We start from the raw sequence: 18,897 nt of genomic DNA on the forward strand, positions 1-18,897 counted from the left end.
GGGGTGGCAAACCTCGGCCCGGAGAATGGACCCCGACTCCCCTGCCCGTGCCAGGAGCAGGCAGTCGCTTCGGCCTCTGGGCCCCCATTTGCTCCTCTCTAAGAGGGGGTGTCCAGGCCCCGTGGGTGGGCATGGGGTCTCCGGGAGGCAGGTCTGCCTGGCCATCAGTGGGGGCGGGACGATGAGGATGTGACACCCCACACCCGGGAGCCCGGGGGAGGCCACAGCCTGGCGTGTCCCCCGTGTCGGGGCTTTCGGGGTAAGCAGGGCCCGTTGGCCGGAAGGGGTGCGTGCGGCGAGCCTGGCGCCAGCAGGGTGCTAGGGTTTGGCCGGCTCGCCTGGGGCCGGCCCCTTCCCATCCCTGGGGCTCACTTTCCTCCTCTGCAAAGTGGGGGGGTCCCAAGACGGCCATGGGGCCCGAGGAGGGCCGCCTGGGGTCCCCGGGCCGCCCACCCCCATGCCCAGGCCGCCGTCTGGAGCTCCGGAGCAGGGAGGCCGAGCCCAGCCCCCGCCAGCACCCTCCGCCTGCAGCTGCCTGCTGGGCTGTGCGTGGCCTCAGTGGAGGGTTGAGGCGCATCTGGACGGCGGGCCCCCTCCCCGTGCCCCCCGCCCGCCGCCGCCCTGCGGGCTCCGAGGCCTGCCCCCGTCTTGGGACCCCCCCGGCTTTGCAGCCCCTGGAGGCATGACAGATCAGCTCTGCCGGGCAGGGCACCCGGGCGCAGGGGTCCCGGGGGCTCCTTCCCCAGCCGCCTGCGTCCGCCCGTGCGTCCTGGAGCGTACCCATCCGGTCTGGCTCCGCTTGTCTGCCTGTGTGTGGATCTGTTTGTCTGTCTGTGTCCCATCGGTCTCATCGCTTCGGGTCTGTCTGGAGCCCCCTGTCCATCTGCCGCGTCCTTGTCGTGTCTCCCCAGCCGTGACGGCCCCCTGTGTCCCTGCCCTGCCCCCTCCCAGCCTGGCTCTGGAGTCTGCAAGAAAAGTGCTGCCCTCTGGCCTCCCCCGCCCACCTCGCCAGCACCCCCCAGCCCCCCAGCCCCCAGCCCTGCGTCTGAATCAGAAATCCCCCACGTCAGTTCTTCGCAATTCCCCACGAGGCTAAATCGGCCCAAACGCTGGCAAGCCTTTGGCAGCATTCACCAAAACCTTGAGAAACATGACCACCACAAAGCTCTTCGTTGCACATTGCTGTGATAGCGAAAAAATAAAATGAAAGTCAAACCCCAGGAAGCAACACAAATGCCCACCACAGGACCTGGCTGAGGCAACGGGGCACCCCGCGTGACGGAGCGCGGTGCAGCCGGAAAAGACACTTGGGCCCCGAGGCAGGTTCTCGAGAATCCCGGGGGATGCAGGGAATATCGGGGAAATGCCGCAACGAGGGAAAAAGGGTGGCGCAGCAAGCATGCGTAGAATGCTACTTTTGCTTAAAAGAGGGAGGGAAATATATATCTGCTTATGCTTTTTTTAAAGAATCAGTAGAAGGATAAGCCAAGAGCCTGCCCCCCAGTCTCGGCCACATCCCTGTGGGGTGAGCCTGTTTGTCACTTGGACCTTAGATGTTGTGGTAGTGTGGACTCATGCATCCCTGGGATCTTGAAGGAGGCTATTTTTTTTAATTACTTTTTTTAATTATTGTCTTTTTTTAAAAAAGGTTGATGACACAAAATGCCACATCAAAAAACAGAGGCGGTTCCCATATACCGCAGTCCCCACCCCACCCTGCTCCTCCCACATCAGCATCCCCTTTCCTCGGTGAGGCACTTTCCTTGCCTTTGGTGACCACACGCTGAAGCACTGCCACGCAGCGTGGACCACAGCGTACGTTGCCGTTCACGCTCCGAGGAGGCTGCTTAGACGCGGCCCATCAGGGCGGGCCTGCAGCCATGACATCAGAGTCCTTGTCGGCAAGGGAAACTGGACACAGAAGTAGGTGCCAGAGCTTTCAGAAGCCGGAGAACGAGGCAAAAACCCGAGGGCCCTCCAGGGTGGTGACGAGCTGGCCCCTGGAGGCCACAGGTTCCGGGGGAGGGCGTGGCTGGGTGGGGGACCTCCATTTTCCGACTTGGAGCCTCCAAAACCGTGAGACAGAGCCTTGCTGCTGAGCTGAGCAGCGTGGGCTATTTGTCAGAGCAGCCCTGGCAAAACAGAGACGCTAGGTTAGAGTGTCACCTCTCGGGGGAGAGTAGCAGGAGGGGCAAGAACGGAAGTCAGCCTCCCTGGGTGCACCTCGCTTTACCCTTGGGCTTCAGAGCCACACGCTTTCTCCCATTAAAAAGGAAAAGCAGATCTTTTTTTTTTTTAATTAAAAACAAACCGAAACAAATGAGCCTGAGCGTAGAGTTGGTGGAAAAGTCACACAAAAGACATTCCCACGTGCCTTTGAAACAGTCTTTTTTTACCCCACGTGGAATAAGACCGAAAAGAAGAGCAAAGGGATCTCAACTTCCATTCAGGAGACGTGTTAGTGAAAATATTGACGTGTTTATATAGCATGAGATGAAGCAAATAAGTTACTAAGTTCAGGTCTTTAGGAAGCAAGATTTTCATGTAGAAGACACCCAGATATCAAACTTGAACAAGTACATAAAATCTCTGTAATCTTTCATTTTAAGTGGAAATAGCATGAACTCATGCTTTATTTTTCTCTTTTTAAAAGGAAAGAGTGTTTCCTAGTTCTGTTCGTTGGAACCCTAGAAACCAGGATGAGGAGTTGTAGCAGGCAGACCCTGCTGGCCAAGAGCCAGGTGTCTCAGAGAAAGGACGGCTCCAGGTCTGGGGCAAAGGTGCCTGGACCTTCTTGTGGCTAAAAGCAGGCTAGGGGGGCCCCACAGCCCCGCTCCCAACGCTGGGACCATCTGAATGTCAGAAAGGATCCTTGGCTGAGGTGGATTGAAACACGTGCAATAGCTAAAAGTGAGTTGGTGATGACGTTATGAAAACAGCCGCCAACCTCAGGGCGCAACTTTTCTGAAAATTGATGAAGGGAAAGCATTGAGCTTTGAGGCAGGACAGCCTTGGGGGCAGGAGAAAAGAAGCAGAGCTGGTAAATGAGGACGTGATCAAATTGCAAAGAGCACTGTTCTGCAACTCCTAATGAAATAATGGGGTCGTGGACTGCGTAGAGGGGCAGGCGGAAGGCTGAGGGACCTTGACGATGACGAGCAGGCCAACGACAGCGGAAGCCACGGGCCAGACACCCCCAAAGGGCTACAGCAGGAGGTGGAGAGGACAGAAGGACGCACCCAAACCCGTTCAGCGCCACACGAGGAAACTCAGGCGGATCCAGGACATGGAAAATTCTGTAAGATAAATGACCGGCTTTGTCGATGAACAGCCTGCGGCGGAGGGCCGGGGGCAGCGAATGGGAACCATTCTAGAGTAGGAGAGCCGGAGGGGCACAAGAGCCCATCGCAACGAGTCTGGATCCCGACTCGAACAGACCAGGTGTAAACGGACACGCAGGAGGGGAGAGGAGAGGAAACACTTTGTGTTTCTAAGTTCCATCTGTTGGGTTTTGCACTGAAGTGTTTTTGGGGAAACTGATCTCCTCTGGCATTTCCTTAAAGGTGCTCCAGGAGCCCCACCCCCCACAAAAACTGGAAAAGGTGGGGGCGGGGAGGTGGGGACCCAGAGGCAGCGGTGCGTGGAGGCTGGCTCCGTTCGTCCTGCTTGCGGGGCTGCCAGGAGATCCTTAAGCATGTGGGGAGTCTGCAAGCAGGACGCGAACCCCAGGAGCGCAAAAGCGGCCCTGACAGGGTGGTGGCACTACAAACATCAACAACAGGGGGTTTGGGGAGCGGTTTACCAGCTCCCTGCTGCAGAGGGGGGCAGGTGAGGCCAGTGCAGTGTGGACGCTGACGGGCTGTGTGTCTCCATCCCCTCTGCTTTTTTTTTTTTAATTTTTAAAAATCAAATTGTCTTTTTTTTAAGAAAGATACATAGATCACAAAAATGTTACATTAAAAAATATGAGCTTCCCACATACCCCACACACACCCCCCACTCCTCCCACATCAACAACCTCTTTCATCGTTTGTGGCACATTCACTGCATTTGGTGAATACACTTTGGAGCACTGCTGCACCGCATGGACAGTGGTTTACGTTGTAGTTTACACTCTCCCTCAGTCCATTCAGTGCGTTATGGCAGGTTATGTAATGTCCTGCATCTGTCCCTGCAATATCATTTAGGACAACTCCAAGTCCCAAAAATGCCCCACATCACTCCTCTTCTTCCCTCTCCCTGCCCTCAGCAACTCCCGTGGCCACTGTCACCACATCAATGATATAATTTCTTCCATTACTAATCACAATTGTTCCATAGTAGAATACCAGGAAGTCCACTCTAATCCATACTCTATTCCTCCATCCTGTGGACCCTGGGATGGTTATGTCCTCTCCACCTCTAGATCAAGAGGGGGCTTAGATCCCACATGGATGATGGAGGCGATGCTCCTGCTTGCAGCTGTGGGTCCCCTCGGTCCCCTGGTGTGGTGGTGTGTGACATTTTCTACAACCAAGAGTTTGCAGATGGCCTAGAAATGCCACTTCTAAGAATTTATCCTGAAAAAGTCATAGAAGGAAAGAAACACTGTAGTTTCTGGCCAGCCCAGGATACTTAACTACAAAAACACGTACTAAAATGTTGCTTAAAAGAGTTTAAAAAACGGAAACCATCTAATTAGCAAAAAGGGACCAGTTACCTTATACGGCAAAATACGGTAGAAGCTGGTAGAAATGATCTTGCAGAAGAATATTTAGCAATAGGGGAAAACAAGGATGAGCTTGTTAAGTGACAAAAGCGGGTTCTGAGACCATTCATTCCACTTGATTGCATTTGGGTAAATTTAAAGCTGCACAAGCGTGGGGAGCCAGGCTGGAAGGGCGGTGCTCACTGAGTGTGCGCTGCGCCGAGTGCTAAGATGCAGGGCCCCGGGATCCCCGCGCACCCTCTGATGGTGTCCGCCTGTCACTGGCGTGGAGACTGAGGCCAAGGCCGTGCGGCTGGCAAGGGCAGCACCTGACCCCCGGCCTGAGCACCTGCCTCTCCGGCGCCTGTCCTGGAGTATCCTGTTGTCCCCTGTGGCCCAGCTTCTAAAGGAGAGGGTGACGCTGCCCGCGGGGTGTTTTTTTTTTTTTTTTAAGAAGAGACTTTATTTTTTAATTTTTTTTAATTTTTTATTTCTCTCCCCCCACCCCCCCGGTTGTCTGTTCTCTGTGTCCATTTGCTGCGTCTTCTTTGTCCACTTCTGTTGTTGTCAGTGGCACGGGAATCTGTGTCTCTTTTTGTCGCGTCACCTTGCTGTGTCAGTTCTCCGTGTGGGCGGCACCATTCCTGGGCAGGCTGCACTTTCTTTCACGCTGGGCGGCATTCCTTACAGGATGCACTCCTTGCGCGTGGGGCTCCCCTACGTGGGGGACACCCCTGCGTGGCAGGGCACTCCTTGCGCGCATCAGCACCGTGTGGGCCAGCTCCACACGGGTCAAGGAGGCCCGGGGTTTGAACCGTGGATCTCCCATGTGGTAGGCGGACGCCCTATCCACTGGGCCAAGTCCGCTTCCCCCACGGGGTGTCTTGCAGGCCGTTGATGGAGAAGGGGGCGGATGACAGCCGGGTCGGTGGTCATCACCGGGGGTATCTTGGCGACGGTGATCCTGCTCTGCATCATCGCAGTGCTGTGCTACTGCCGGCTCCAGGTACCCGGGCAGGGGGCGGGGGGAGCCCCAGGAAGGCCTCAGGGGCCGGGCAGGGGTCAAGAGCCAGGTCCCCGAGAAGGCGGGAAGCAGGCAGCGCGAGCCCGGGGCTTCCCAGCCACCCACCGGGTGAGGAGGCTGCGCCCAGAGGGGTGAGGGACTGTGTCGGCGTCACTCCGCGGCAGGCCGCCCGCGCCCACCGCGTGCCCCCTCCCCGGCAGTCTCCAGGTCTTCCTGAGAACAGAAGGGACATGGTGGGCTGAGCCCATGAGCAAGCTGCATGCTTCCTCCGTGCCTCAGTTTCCCCGCCTGCAAAGCAGAATGAATAACCCTCACCCGTGTGGATGGAAGAAGCTCACTGGCCGGCACCACCTGCCAGGCACCAGCCAGGCAGGCGAGGGATGGGGCTGGGGCCCGCAGGGGCGCAGGGGCAGGCGCGGGCTCAGGCGCCCTGCTCTGCCCTCAGTACTACTGCTGCAAGAAGGACGAGCCAGAGGAGGACGAGGAGGAGCCTGACTTTGCCGTGCACGCGCACCTGCCGCCGCCGCCCCCCCGGCCGCAGCCTAGTGCTGACCAACGGTCCGGGCCTCTACCCCACGGCCGCGGCCACCACCTTCAGCCAGAGGTCGCCGCGGGCCCGCGCCCTCTGCCGCAGCTGCTCCCACTACGAGCCGCCCACCTTCTTCCTGCAGGAGCCCCCCGAGGACGAGGACCTGTGCAACGGCGGTGAGCGGGTGGCCTGCCGCAGCGCCAGCCAGGAGGACCTGGGGCTGCCCGCCGGGGGCTTCGGGGGCCTGCAGGCGCTCAACCCCAACCGCCTGGCCGCCATGCGGGAGGCCTTCTCCCGCAGCCGCAGCGTCAGCACCGACGTCTGAGCCGCCGCCCCCGGGGGCGCCGCCGCCGCGGGGAGCTTGCCATGGAGCGCCCCCCCGGGCGCGGGCCGGACGGAGCCTCCCAAGCCCGCCTGGCGTCCAGGGGGCCCTGGGCATGGGGGGCTTTGGGCCCCACCCTTGGGTCACGCCCAGGCCCCCTGCTCGGCTGAGGCTCAGCACCCAGGGCGTGGCTGAGGGTGGGGTCACTGGGGCCTGGGACGGGAAGGGAGGTGGGCGGGATGCAGGGCAGGGGCAGCGGGGGCCCGGTGGGGCGTGAACTGGGGGGCTGCCGTGGGGGAACCTGACTCCTGAGGCCCCCTGTGGGCAAAGGCGTGAGGGGGCAGAGGCCTCCATCCCCCCCACACCCACGCCCCCCCCATGGGGCCTCGGCTGGGGCACTCCCTCCCCGGGCCGCGCCTCGCCACCCCGCTCCCCGCTCCAGGAAGGGGTGACCACAGCTGAGTGGGGCGTGCAGCACAGTCTCCCTGGGCGCTAGGGACCCAGGAAGTGCCCCTCCCCCAAGCCCCGGGGCCCACTCCCCCCTCCCCGCCCTGTCCCCCCTCTCTTTCCCCTCTCCCCCCTCCCTCCCCCTCCTCCCCTGTGCTCTTTTGGTCTCTTCCTCCCTCTTCCTCTTCCTCCCCCTTCTTCCTCTTCCTCTTCCTCTCCTCTTCCCTTCTCCCCCTCCCCTTCCTCTTTCTCTCCTCCCCTTCCTCTTTCTCCCCTCCCCCTCCCCTTCCTCTTCCTCCCCCTTCCTTCCCCTCCCCCCTCCTCTTCCTCTTCTCCCTCCACCCCCTCCCTCCCTGCCCCCTGCAGATGGACAGATCCCCCTTGAGGGGGCGTCTCAGGACAGCGTCTCCGTGTCCCCGTGCTGTCCAGCGTGGGCCTGGTCTCAGCCCTTCGCTCTGGCTCTCGGGGCTACCAAGGGTCTGGGGGAGTCGGACCCCAGGCCCCTGCTCCCGCCCACCCCGTCTCCTTGGCGGGGCCTGCTCTCGGCCGGGCTCCCACCAGGGTCAGGTCTCCCGAGGAGCTTTGGCCCAGCTCTCCAGCTCCCTCCAGCCCACCTGGGAAATGCCCAGCCCAGGGTGCCCGGCTCCATGCCACCCACCCAGCCAAGGGCGCCATCCCCCCCACAGCATGCCCCCAAGGGAACCCGCCCCAGCCCAGATGGCGCCCTGTAAGGCTAGCCTCCTGGGGCACCACCCCGGGCTGCGCGGTGCCCCGGCTCACGGCGCCCTCGACGTAGCCCTGGAGACGCCGTGTCCTCCGGTCACGCTCCACGCCACATGCCCTGGCTGTCTCCCTGGCCTGGGTTTGGACGTGCTGACCTAATCCAGCCCGAGCTGCCCTGCGAAGCCGTGGCCACCCTGTGTCCACTCCCCATTGAGTCTGTGTCACTGCATTTGCTTGGGGGGCGGGGGGCAGGGGGCATTTCCTGTGCCTGTTCTCCCGGCGCCCTGTTCCGTTTTCGGGCCCCAGCCCCTGTGTAGACATAGAGCTCTCTCCAAAATGAAAGAAGCACCTGCCCGAGTCCACCCACCCACCATGGGGACCTGCAGCCAGGCTCCCCGAGAAACGCACAGCAAATAAAACTTGGCTCCAACCCGCCGTCCTGCTGAGCCTTCCCTCGGCCCGGGACCCAAGGTGGCCCTGCGCTCCCGTGGCTTCCAGGGGTCCACGACACCCACCGCGGGGCCAGGCCTGGGTGGGCAGATGGGGGCAGGGCCCGGGCCCCCTGGGAAGGGTGGGCCTTCCGAGATGGGGGCCTCCGGCCTGATGCCACGCTCCCGGGGAGCAGCTGGGGGCCTGGGTCCTTCCAGGTCTCGGCTTAATCATCGAACCAGTGGGGCGATTGTGACGCCAGCTTCACAGGGCTCAGGCCAGAGCCCAGGAAGGAGACTGGGGGGCCAGGAAACGGGAGGGGGGCGGGCAGGGAGGCTCGGACCCAGGGGTCATGGTGGCTGAGCTCTACCCAAAACAAGTCGGAGGCTTGAGGCACGCCACCGCGGGCCCCACGGACTCAGGGATTTGGCGACGAGAAGAACCGTCAGTGGCAGCGACACAATTCCAACCCGCCTCGACGCGTGTGCGGGCGGGCACATGTGCAGGCACACGCACACCCGTGTGCGCGTAACCCAGGACGCGTGGGGCTGCTGCCCCATTGCTCCCAGCAGCGCGCAGAAGAGGAGGCTGGACGCGGCGTTGTGGAGGCCGGCCAAGTCCAAGGGCCCATGCCCTGTGGAAGCCGCGGGCTGCGCCTGTCCCGCACGTCCAGTTTGGGGTCGAGCCGTCCCCGCAGTCCTGCCCTTCCCTGCCGCCGTCTCCCAGGGAGAGCCTTCCTTCTGGCCCTCCTCGGGTGCCCGAGGCTCCCCCCAAACTCCCCCCCTAGGTCCTCCCAAATCCCTCAAGTCCCCCAGGTCCTACTAAGCACCCCCGGATCTCGCCAAGCTCCCCAGGTCCCCCGGGTACCCCAGGCCCCCGACCCCACCCTCTGGCACAGGGCGCACGCTCTGTGATCGGTGACCCCGGGAGCCCACCCCTCCTGCCAGAAGCAAGGGCGACCCCGGCTGCTGCCGCCATAAATAGGACTTTATTAACATACACGGTGGGCAGTGGTGGGCGCACACGACAGGCCCGCCACTCCCCGGGCCGGCCGTGCAGACCAGGCTCTCCCCGCGGCTCCAGGGCGGGGTCCCTCTGCCACCCAAGGACCTGGAACAGACTCGGTGCCGACAGACGCTGCGCCGCAAGGAGACGCCCTCGGGAGAGACGGCCCGCGCCACGCGGAGGCTGCCCCGACGCCTTCCGAGGCGGGCAAGTCCGCAAACGGCCTGGAGGACGCTCGGCCACCCCTGGAGGGGGCCTGGCCTGGGGCGGGGGTGGCAGCCCTCCACCTCCGTGTGTGGGGCCCTGGGGCTCTTGGGTGGGGTCGGGTGCTCCGGCAGCGCCCCGGGCCCGGGAGCCACAGACCTGCGGTCTTAGACTCTGTGTACAGTTCCCACGGCCGGGGTGGGGTCTGCACACACAGCAGGGGGCTCCCCCCGCCCCGGGGTGGGCGGGGCTCGTGGCCGCAGAGGAACCCCTGTCCTCCTGGGGGCTCAGCGTCGGGCAGGGCGGGCGTCCGGCGGCGCTAGGGCTGGGCGGGCCTGCAGGAGTGGCAGCAGGCCTTGCTGTAGTACCAGTGGCCACAGAGGTTCACTTTGATGGCCAGGGCGCAGTTGGTGCCCGGCTGGTCCTGGCAGCTGTCGTCTGGAGGGGCACAGAGCATCAGGGGGGCCGTGGCGAGAGCAGCCCCCAGCCCTCCAGCTCCCACCCCCGGCCGCGGGTTACGCGCCCCCTCCCAACGTGCAACTTTAGGGGTTGCTCCCTGTTTCTCTGCAACCTGGAGGTGTCCCCACTGAGGCCCCCCCGTTGTCACCCCATCTCCATCCCCAGGGATCCCCGCCAGGTGGTTCAAAGAGGGCAGCGGGAAATGTGACACCCAGTATTTCCCACAGGGGCCCCCCAATAGTCGGAAGCAGAGCCTATGGCGCACCCCTGCTGTGGGTGCCCAAGCCCATCCGGTCCCTGCCCCCTGGCCCCCAGCCCCGGTCCCCGGCCCCTGGCCCCCCGGGCCCAGCCCTCCAACCCCGCGCCCCGACCCTGGCCCCCCACTCCCCATCCCCCAACCCCTGTCCCCCCGCCCAGCCTCCAGCCGCCCTGCGCCCTGGCCCCCTGCCCCCCAGCCCCCCTGGCCCCCAGCCCCTGCCCCCCCAGCCCGGCCTCCCGCCGCCCCCCATGAAGCCGCACGCTCTTTCTAAACGCCAGGCCGCGGCTCGCTGCCGGGGGCCTCAAGCCCCTGGGGCCTCACCCCTCGGGCGGCACCCCCTTTCAGAAGGGGCCCTCCTCCACGAGCCCCCTCAGCCTCCTTAGCCACGAGACCGTCCCAGGGGCCCCGGGCATTGCCCGCCCGTCCTCCAGGCGCCAGCCGGGCCCGCCCCCGCAGGAAGCCCCGGGCCGCGCGTGCACCTCTCACCCGGGGCCTCGGTGGGGCAGGGCTGCAGGTCGCAGGTCTGCTTGCCAACCGGCTTCACCAGCGGGTCGCAGCCGCGCACTATGTCGGCGCCCTGGTAGCACTTGACGTCGCGCATCCGCATGCCAGCCCCGCAGGTCTTGGTGCACTGGTGGGGAGGCAGCACGGGCAGGTCCCCACCTGGGCAGGTCCCCACCCGGGCAGGTCCCCACCTGGTGGGGGCTCGGAGCCCGAGCAGACGGGCGCGCACCCACCGGACCCAGGGCTGGGACCCAGCGAGAGCCCCCACCCCCTCCGTGCCGCCGGCACGGGCGCAGGAAGCACAATCAAAACTGTGAAACCCGCCGTCTGGAGCGGGGGGCGGTGACGGGGCAGGGGGCAGACACGCCTCGGCCCCCTCAGCCCCTCCGAGGGGTGGGTCCTCCCCCCGCCGCCGCCCCGGCCCCCCGTGGCCGCGGGGTGCGGCGCGCCGGGCGGGGGGAGGGCTCTGCTGGCCCCCCACGCCTGCCCAGGGCCCGTCGCGGCCGGCTGGATGCAGCTTGCTAGGCTGGCGCCCCATCCAGATGTTCCCCTTGGAAAACCCCGCCGAGTCCCCGAGCACCAGACACATCTGCTGACCCCGGTTAGCCCGCGTCCTCCCTGCCAGGAGCCCATGGGCGGTGGCGCCCTAAACGCCGCCCCCCCCTCCGCCGCCACGTGGGTGACCCCGCTTCACCCGGGCACGTCTGCGACCGAGCCCTGGGCTCCCCGCGGTCGGGGCGGGGTGGCCCCGGCTGGACCCGCCCTCTGGTTCTGTTTGCAGAGGCCCAGGGAGAACTGATTAAGCCCTGGCGGGGCCACCGGCGGCGAGGGGGCTGCCCGGCCGGAGGAGCAGGAGGCTCGGCACGGCCGCCGGAGGACAGACGGCCTGGGCAGGCGCCCGGCAGACGCGCCCCTGGAGACCGGCAGCGGGGACGCGCTCGCGGCCAGCCCTGGCGCTCGCGCCCCCGTCCCTGGGGCCTGGAGAGCCGCGGATGACGGGGCGGCTGGGAGGGGGGGAGCCTGGCCGTGCCCCAGCCAGCGCGGAGGCCCCCAGTGGACAGAAGCAAGCACTCCCCCCCAGGGTCAGAGCCAGGGCCCCCGCCACCCCTCGGGCAGGTCACCCCTCATCCTACCCACCGCCCTTCAGGGAACTTCTGGGAGGGGCCCCCCAGGCTGCCCCCTGAGGCTGCCCCCCGGGAGGCTGAGCGTGGTGTTTGAGGGGTTAATAAAAACTGAAGTCTGGACGCAGCTGCCTCTCTCCTAGGAGAACTTTGGGGTGCTCGCAAGTCCCTGGGGACCCTGAGAGCACCCCAGCTGGCATCCCCAGGAAGGTGAGAGGCAGGAAAGAAAAATGACAGGAGAACTGGGGTGGGGGGAGGGTTGTCTGCCCACCCTGTGTCCCACCTTGGGGCTCCCTGCCCTGGGGTCACTGGGACAGGCTGGTTGGGGGCCTGGTTCTGACTCGGGGACAGCAGATTGGAGTTCCAACGACAACTGCACCCTAGTAATTTTGGGACCTTGGCGAGTCAGAGACCACTCTGAACCTCAGTCTCTTCCTCCATGTACTGGGAAAGCCCTCCTCAAAGTGCTGTTGGGAGGAGGAGAGGAGGTGCCTCTGGTCCCAGGCCAGGCCCGGGCCCACCCACGCCGGCCTCTGAGCCCAGGAGCTGAGGGCTCTCCTCCAGCCACCCGCCATCCTGAGGTCGAGGCTACTGGTTGCCCGGGGACCCACGGACTCGTGGAGGAGCCGGGCCTGGGTCGGCCACTCCCGCCGGCCTCCCTGGGCCCCTGCCGGTGCCCCGACCACCCCTCTGCAGCCCTGAAACCCACGCCCCAGCCTCGCAGTGGCTGCTGGGACGGGGGGCATGTCCGACTCATGCCAGAGCGCCACAGGGCCCGCCTGGCCTCCCTCTGCCCCTCAGCAGGGTCTGACACACATGCTGTGCAGCGCATGCGTCCAGGCCGGAAGCGGAGAAGCACGGCGGGCAGCCCAGAGGTCGGATCAGGGAAGGCCTCCAGGAGGTGGTGGCCAGGCTGCTCGGCAGTGGTGAGCAGCTCTCCAGGGGTGGAAAACCTCGACGAGGGCCAAGAGGGGGATGCTCGAGCCAGGACGGGCGGCCCCGTGGCGGGCAGAGCTCAGGCGGCCTCGCGGGGGCCCCCGGGTGCTCACCTCCGACCAGGGGCTGGTGTACCACTTGAAGCAGGGCCTCTCGAAGCACGTGCTCTCCTCGGGGGGCTTCTTGGCCAGGCCGCACTCGGCCCCGCTGCGCGTCTGCGGCTTCCCGTTGGCCAGCTCCATGCACAGCACCAGCCGCCTCTTCACGCCGCGCCCGCAGGTGGTGTTACACTGCCGGGGACCGAGGGGTCAGAGGCCGCGGCCGGAGCGCCAGGGCTCGGGGCCCAGGGCGGCTCCGGTCAAGTGCGCTTGGGGCGAGCGGGCCAGCAGCTCAGGCCCGTAATCGTGCAAGAGGGCTTAGCAGAAAACGGTCTGTTTTGAGAGAAAATGGGGAACGAACCACTTGGCCGATAATTATCGGGCCGAAATTGACTGAGCAGAACAGAGCTGTCCCCGGCAAGGGCTGGCCCCACGTGGGCCGCCGGGAACGGCTGGCTGGAAGTGATTCAGCGGAGAACAACTGGCTGAAACGTCACGCCGGGGGAGCAGCAGGTTGGCGGGGGAGGAAGAGCCGAGCAGGCCGGCGGGCGGGGGCAGCGCGGCCACGGCCACCCTGACCGGAGACGCCTGCCCTTCTTGCGCCTGCAGCATCTGCCTAATGTTAGACACGGGAAGTGCTGAGGGTTCCCCCTGTCTTTTTGGCTTTTTCTACGTCAAATGCGTGCTCGGGGACCCGAGGCCTCGCCGAGCCTCCACCCGCCTTCTCGGCCAAGTTGCTTTCGGCCCCAGCGCCCTCGGCCCGGCTCACCCGCTCCCAGTCCTGGGCCAGCCAGTGGGCCGGGCAGTTCTTGTCCCCGCAGGGGTGGATGGCCAGGGGCTTGCTCTCCGTCTGGCACTGGGTCTCGGGCACGACGCGGCCGTCGCTGGTCTTGCAGTACACGTGCCTGATCATGCGGCCCTGCCCGCAGCTCCCGCTGCACTGCAGGGGCGGCGGGGCCGGGGGCGGGGGGCCGGGGTTAGAGGCAGGGCCGCCCCGCCAGGTCCCCCCGCGGCAGCCCAGGGGAGGAGAGCGGCGCCCCGGGCCGCGTGGGGAAGCGGGCGCTGCGGTGACCCCTCCTGAAGGCTCGTTTCCTGTTCTAATTATGCGACAGAACCACCCGGAGGGTGAGCCCCCCCCAGAGGCAACCGGCTCACGTTTCGGGGCCCCCATCCAGACAGACAGACAGAGGGGTCAGAAAACGGGGGCAGGACATTGGCCGCCTGATCTGGGATAAAGGTCTCGATTCCGATAACACTGGGAGAGAAAGGCCAGTCGGGGGTCCTTCCCCTACATCCTCCCCCCTGAGGTGGGGAAACCGAGGCACAGCCCTAGGGCCCCCTCTAAGTGCAGGCTTCTGCCCCAGCCGCCCCTCGGCTTGCCCCTGGGGCCTGCCCTCACCGGGCCCCAGTCGGAGACGGTCCACTGGCGGTCGCAGGGGGGCCCCGTGCAGTTCTTCTCCCCCGCGGGCCGGGCGTCGGGGTCGCACAGCTCCTCGTCCTCCGAGCAGCGGATGTCCCTGGTCACCACGCTCTGCTCCCCGCACCTGGCTGGGCACTGGGAGGACACGGGGGTCACGGCCGGGCCCCAGGCGGAGGCAGGCCCCTCCACAGCCCACCCCCACCCCAGGCCGCCCCCCCCACCTCCGACCACTCCGACATCTCCCACTGGGGCCCGCAGTCCGGGTTCCGGCAGGTCTTGCGCTCCTCGGGCCGCGCGGCCTCGGCCGCGTCGCACAGGTCGCTGTACACGGAGCTGTCGAAGCCGGGCGACAGCATCTTCCAGCAGCGCACGATGCGGAGCTGGTAGCCCTCGCCGCAGGTGCGCGAGCACTCGCTCCAGCTGCTCGTCTCCCACCTGCCTCGGGGGGGGGGGGCAGGCGCCTTCAGCTGCCCTGGCCGGGACCCCTCGCAGCCCCACACCCCCAGAGAGCGCGGCCTCCACCCTGCTCCCCGGACACCCGAGCCCAAAGGGGAGCCAGGCGGGGGCTCTGCGGCGAGCCAGGGCCCTGCTGGAAACACCTGGAGGGTCGAGGACCCCTGAGCACGCAGCGCACCACCTACCCCCGCCCCCCACCTCCCCGCGTCCCCCACCTCCCCGTGCCCCCCACCTCCCCCCGTCCCCCACCTCACCCATCCCCCACCTCCCCACGTCCCCCACCACCTCCTCCACCTCCTCTCACCTCCAGACTACGTGCCTTGTGCTCGAGCCACATCAGGGGAGCCGGGGTTCCCCTTGACCGTTTGCTAACCCTGCCCCCCTCCCTGACCACCCTCCTCTTCCTCTGCCCCCAGGCTCAGAGCCGCCTCCTGCCCCCAGGTCACACAGTGCGTCCCCCCGCACTGCCTCAGAGGCAGGGCCACAGCGGAGAGGAACAGACGGCCGGTTTCTGGCCTGTGCCAGAGCGGGCCCCCCAGCATGCCACGGGGAGACCCTTCATTGCCGCTGGGCCCGAGACTTGCCACGAGAGAGCCAAGCCCAGGGCGGGCTTGGGTGGGGGCAGCGCACCCCCCAGGGAAGCTTGGGGGCCTCGCCCCCCGGGATGGCGTGGGGGTCCCCTCCCTCCTCAAAGCCAGCGCGTGGGGAGCACGGGGCCCGGGCAGAGCGGGGTCTCGGCCGTGCTCGGGGAGCAGGCACGCCCCGCTTCCTGGTGTGGAAATCGGGGACAATGACAGTAATCAGCTCACGGAGCACCCCACCGCGATGGAGACTGGGCAAGGACGCATTTGGGGACCACTTTCATGGGATCTGGCTCAAAATTCCAGAAATAACCACATCTGGTTTATCAAAATTCCAGACACGCCGCGTGAGCTGGGGGGCCGAGGGCGACCCTGAAGTGTAGCGCCACCTTCAGGATGGTTTCTAAATCTGCAGAGATGAGCCGCTATTGAGCACCTACTGTGTGCAAGGACAATCACCGTGCAGAGTGGGAGGTGCGCCGATGATGCAGCGGGGCCAGGCCGCAGCCCCCCATCTGGCATCGTGGGGAGGAGCAGGTGTCGCTCCCACCGCTGTTGGGGGACAGGCAGAGCCCGCCAGCCCCACCCCGCAGGGCTCTTGGGGGCGGTACCTGGGCTGGCACTCCCGCCCTGCGCAGAACTCGTGCACCGGCTCGGGCCGGGTCAGCGCGTCGCAGAAGCTGTCGTCCACCTCGATGCCATCATAGCGGACACACATGGCGTAGGCCGACATCACCCCTGCATCAGGGAGAGGGGGCGGGGCTGTGAGCCACGCGGGGAGCGGGCCACGCCTCAGGACGTGGCTTCCTGGTTTGTCTGCCAGGGATGGCGACAGGAGCTGGCCCGTGGTCTGCCGGGAGGGCTCGGGCAGGCCGCCGCTGGGGACCGGAGCCTCTGCCGGCCATGGCCCAGGACTCAACCTCATCCCAGCCCCCCCAGTCCCCCCGACCAGGCTGAGCACCTGCTCCCACATCACAGCCCTGCGCTGACCGGTCTCCCAGAGGCAGGTGCGGCCTTCGAGCTGCCCACGGGGCTTCTGCATCTCACCAGCTGGGCGAGTGGCCGAGGGGCAGCAAGGGGGACAGCCCAAGCCCGCCCTTGTTAGCCCAAGCCCTAGCGGGGGGCCAAAGCCGCGTTTTCGGAAAGAGAAGAGGGGGCTGCCGTTGTGACCGGGCAGAGCTGAGGCCCCCTGGCCACCTGCCTGACAGCCAAAGCCCTTCTGGAGCCAGAGAGCCCGTGTGCGGGGATGGCACTGTCGCCCCTCACCAGGCGGCCACCACCTGCCCTCACGGCTCGCCCCAGGCCGCCACAGCCGGCCTCACACTGCTCTCCCTGGCTCGGGGCCCCGGGGAGAGCATCAGAAGCCCCCACATTCGACTCCCAGCCCTGCCGCTGCTGGGGGAGGCATCTGCTTTCTCAGCCTCAGTTTCCCCATCCGTAAAACAAGATGTAGATGACATGGAAAGGAGACGATCGCACCTCGGGACCCACATGCCTCCTGAAATGGTGCCTCGTGTGTGCATGTCTGGTGCGCACGTGGACTTGTGACTCGTGTGCACATGTGTGTCCGTGCGTGTGCGCAGATTTGGGCATGTGTGTGTGTCTGAGCGTCCCACAGAGCCCCTGGCATTTGTCTGGGAAGATGGCAGCTTAACATCATCCTCACACTTTCAAAGTCGTCCAGGGTTCTAGAGTTAAAGACCGTGGCACAATGGGAAGCGGACTTGGCCCAACGGGTAGGGCGTCCGGCTACCACATGGGAGGTCCACGGTTCAAACCCCGGGCCTCCTTGACCCATGTGGAGCTGGCCTACGCGCAGTGCTGATGCTCACAAGGAGTGCCCTGCCACACAGGGGTGTCCCCGCGTAGGGGAGCCCCACGCGCAAGGAGTGCGCCCCGTAAGGAGAGCCGCCCAGCGCAAAAGAAAGTGCAGCCTGCCCAGGAATGGCATCGCACACACGGAGAGCTGACGCAGCAAGATGACGCAACAAAAAGAAACACAGATTCCCGGTGCCACTGACAAGGATGGAAGTGGCCACGGAAGAACACACAGTGAATGGACACCGAGAACAGACAACTAGGGCAGGGGGGAAGGGGAGAGAAATAAATAAAAATAAATCTTAAAAAAAAAAAGACCACGGCACTGAGCTTGCTTTTGGCTCCCTGCACAAAAGAAATTAAATGGATGGATTATTGGATGAAAGGGAGGAAGAAAGAGAGGGATGGAGGGAGGGAGGAAGGAAATGGAAGGGAGGGAGGGTGAAAATAGAAGGGAAGGAGGGAGGGAGGGAGGGAGGGAGGCTATCACTCTGATGCGCTCGTCCCTGCGGCCTCCCGAGCTGCTGTCGGGATTGAGCCCCTCGCTGGCCTGTGGCCTGGCCTGGCCCCCTCAAGCGCCGCCTTGGACTCCCTCTGGCCGCTGGCTGTGTGCTCCTCTCTGGGCTCCCAGGCCTCTGCGCCCCACCCAGATGGTAGGTAAAGGCCTCGCCTTCCTCGCTGACCCCCGACCTCGCCTCCATCCTGCGCCCCTCGCGGCCCCGTCCCCTGCACCCCTGTGCTGACACAGGCTGGCCCAACCCAAACCACTAGCCCTGGGTGGCTCCCTGCCAGGGGACCAGGACAATTGAGGAGCGCTGTGGGCCCTGGTGAAGGCCCTGGGTGGGCTTTGCGGGCTGTGTGTGTGCACGGGGGGTGCACGGGGGCCAGCCTTCCTGGATGTGGGCTGCCAGTTGCCAGGGGACATCGACTTCCCCATAAATGGAGAGCCCAGCACCCCCTCTCCCTTCGCGGCGGTGCGTGTCGGAGAGCCAGGGAGCTCCCGCCTGTCCAAGATCCAGCTCCCGGCAGAAGGAAACGGCCTTGGGAGCAGCCGGCGCGGGTGTTTTTCCTTCCTTTTTTCCATACTGGGCCGAGCCAGGCTGCAGTCCCCGGGCCCTCTACTGCCAGCGCTGGGCTGTGGAATCGCTACCCTCCCCCGAGGGCAGGCTGGCTTCTGGGAGAGCTCCTGGAATATTCCAGGCCTCAAAGGTAGATCCCGGGTTCGAGAGCCCAGCCCCTCTCCAGGTAGCAGGCTACCCGTCAGCGTCTCCTCGTGGCGCGGACTTGACCAGGTAGACTGAGATTCACACCCAAGCGCGGGCTCTCCCGGGCGGCATGACGTGGACAAACGCCGCGGGGCCAGGCGGGCCGGGCCCCTGCTTGCTCCTGCCCGGGGCCCACCTGCCGGGTAGCCAGGGCTTTCCGAGCCTCTTGAGTCAGGGAGCCCAGGATGGGACAGAGGCGGGCACCACTCCAAGTCCTGCTATTCCACTTGCCTGCCACACTGGGCCTCGCAGGGGCCGAGGGGTTGTTTGAAAATCCCTGCTTGGGATCCACGCAAAAGCCCGGACTAATTTACCTGCGTGGCTCAAAAAGAGCGTCTTAAAAAAAAAAAAAGGACGGCCTCCGAGAGCTGAGCTCCGGGGGCCCCGTGCTACTCTCACAGCTCCCGGCACGGGTTCTCGGTGGGATGCGGGGTGTCAACGACGCGGTGCTGGGCATTTGCAGACCCCGCAGGCCGTGTGAGGTTTGTACCCGCCGCCGTCCTCAGCCTCAGTGCCGTGGAAAATGGGTTCTGCCAGCGAGCAGCCGCCACCTCGAGCCCCGCTGTGCCGGCAGGGACATGGCAGCTCCGCGCGGCGCCCGGGCCAGGCT

At 65.3% G+C, this 18,897-nt stretch overlaps 2 protein-coding genes across 6 annotated transcripts in view; one reads left to right on the forward strand and one right to left on the reverse strand.

The window, feature by feature from the left end:
* LOC101446094 (protein FAM163B) overlaps positions 1-6,649 on the forward strand; it is a 28,105-nt gene extending 21,456 nt beyond the window's left edge. Inside the window, 3 exon segments of the mRNA XM_004478428.3 lie at positions 5,578-5,693; positions 6,157-6,234; positions 6,236-6,649. Of these exon segments, the coding sequence (XP_004478485.2) occupies positions 5,601-5,693; positions 6,157-6,234; positions 6,236-6,565 (501 nt within the window). The 5' untranslated portion in view covers positions 5,578-5,600 and the 3' untranslated portion in view covers positions 6,566-6,649.
* A 2,481-nt stretch (positions 6,650-9,130) lies between these two features.
* The window catches only part of ADAMTSL2 (ADAMTS like 2), a 39,061-nt gene continuing 29,294 nt past the window's right edge, over positions 9,131-18,897 (reverse strand). For 3 of the 5 annotated variants that reach the window (XM_058292860.2, XM_058292858.2, XM_071213655.1), the window contains 7 exons: positions 15,816-15,942; positions 14,389-14,602; positions 14,147-14,302; positions 13,517-13,687; positions 12,763-12,939; positions 10,575-10,719; positions 9,131-9,808 (listed from right to left, as the gene is read on the reverse strand). In XM_058292860.2, the coding sequence (XP_058148843.1) occupies positions 9,690-9,808; positions 10,575-10,719; positions 12,763-12,939; positions 13,517-13,687; positions 14,147-14,302; positions 14,389-14,602; positions 15,816-15,942 (1,109 nt within the window). In that variant the 3' untranslated portion in view covers positions 9,131-9,689. Of the gene's footprint in view, positions 9,809-10,567; positions 10,720-12,762; positions 12,940-13,516; positions 13,688-14,146; positions 14,303-14,388; positions 14,603-15,815; positions 15,943-18,897 lie in introns of all 5 variants that reach the window. The other 2 variants (XM_058292859.2, XM_058292857.2) reach the window with 1 other exon arrangement.

This window comes from Dasypus novemcinctus, unplaced genomic scaffold (genome assembly GCF_030445035.2).
Source record: "Dasypus novemcinctus isolate mDasNov1 unplaced genomic scaffold, mDasNov1.1.hap2 scaffold_389, whole genome shotgun sequence".
Classification (NCBI taxonomy): Eukaryota; Metazoa; Chordata; class Mammalia; order Cingulata; family Dasypodidae; genus Dasypus; species Dasypus novemcinctus.